General features: G+C 46.7%; 1 protein-coding gene across 1 annotated transcript in view; it reads right to left on the bottom strand.

Moving 5' to 3' along the window:
- Positions 1 to 422, bottom strand: part of LOC104999001 (glypican-4-like) — a 1,101-nt gene extending 679 nt beyond the window's left edge. Inside the window, exon 1 of the mRNA XM_010854416.1 lies at positions 264 to 422. Within this exon, the coding sequence (XP_010852718.1) occupies positions 264 to 319 (56 nt within the window). The 5' untranslated portion in view covers positions 320 to 422. The remainder of the gene's footprint in view (positions 1 to 263) is intronic.
- Positions 423 to 1,019: the final 597 nt, after the last annotated feature.

Raw genomic sequence — 1,019 nt, 5'->3', positions numbered from 1 at the left:
AGAACAACTCAATCCTTGGTTGCAGCAGTAACGCTATCATATAACCACGGGCATAAACCTTTGCCCCAAGACTCTCTGCAAGTAGCCAGCAGCCTTCCCGACACTTCTACGCCAGTTCCTAAGAATGCTTAGAAATCTTCCACGTTGTTGCCACCTGCTTGTGAAAGGCTTCACAATGCCTCGATGAAACGACTGAGCAAACCTTCTCTGAAACTTCCCCATCATGGAGGGAGAAATCGCACACTTGGCCAACGACGGCTCACCTGCTTTGGCCTTTCCCATTCCAGCAATCATCCTCATTGCCGCTCCCTGCAGCCATCCTCTCATCATTGCAGACACTGCTAGGAAGAGAGGACCAGAACTTCTTGGCCTGCTTCAGTTTCTCCTTGACATCAGTAACCTCATTAAGAGAGAGAGAGAGAGAGAACACAAAAACCTCTGTAAAAACCCCAAACTACCTACACATGTGCCTTCAGAGCATGTCTAAAGTATCTCCAGAGTCTCTCTGTAGTCTGAAGAGAAAAATGCAGATTTTTGGCGTGGCCAAAAATTTGTTCAGGTTGGTGGGAAAACCCAAATGACCTTTCTGGTCACCCCAATACTTCTATGTAAAATGTATAAAATCACCACAAGAATTAACAGATGAAATGCAAGCTCTGGATTAAGTTGCCATTTAAAACAAGCTGCCTAGTGCCTACACCCACTGTCCATTCCTGTTCTTCATTAGAACTACCATCTGGGGCCTACCGGGTCCCACGCCCCAGAGATACACTGGAAAAACACAGTATCTTCTGGCAGGGCTTTGATGACTCAGGACCCAGCCTATGAGTTACCCGCACAGTGACATAAAAGGTAGGCGTTCAGATAAGCCTCCGAGCACCCCACTTTCTAGCTCTATGGATGAACTTTCTGAGCGAGGAAATCAGAGAAGCAGGTTCACTGACATCGCTGTGCAATTTGCTAGAGAAGTTTCACCTGAAAAGACCCTGTGCTTGGAATCCTCCAAATCAAACTGCATT

Source organism: Bison bison, unplaced genomic scaffold (assembly GCF_000754665.1).
Source record: "Bison bison bison isolate TAMUID 2011002044 unplaced genomic scaffold, Bison_UMD1.0 scf7180017853370, whole genome shotgun sequence".
Taxonomy (NCBI): domain Eukaryota; kingdom Metazoa; phylum Chordata; class Mammalia; order Artiodactyla; family Bovidae; genus Bison; species Bison bison.
Note: the sequence above shows the minus strand (reverse complement) of the source record. Positions and strands in the feature narration are given on the sequence as shown.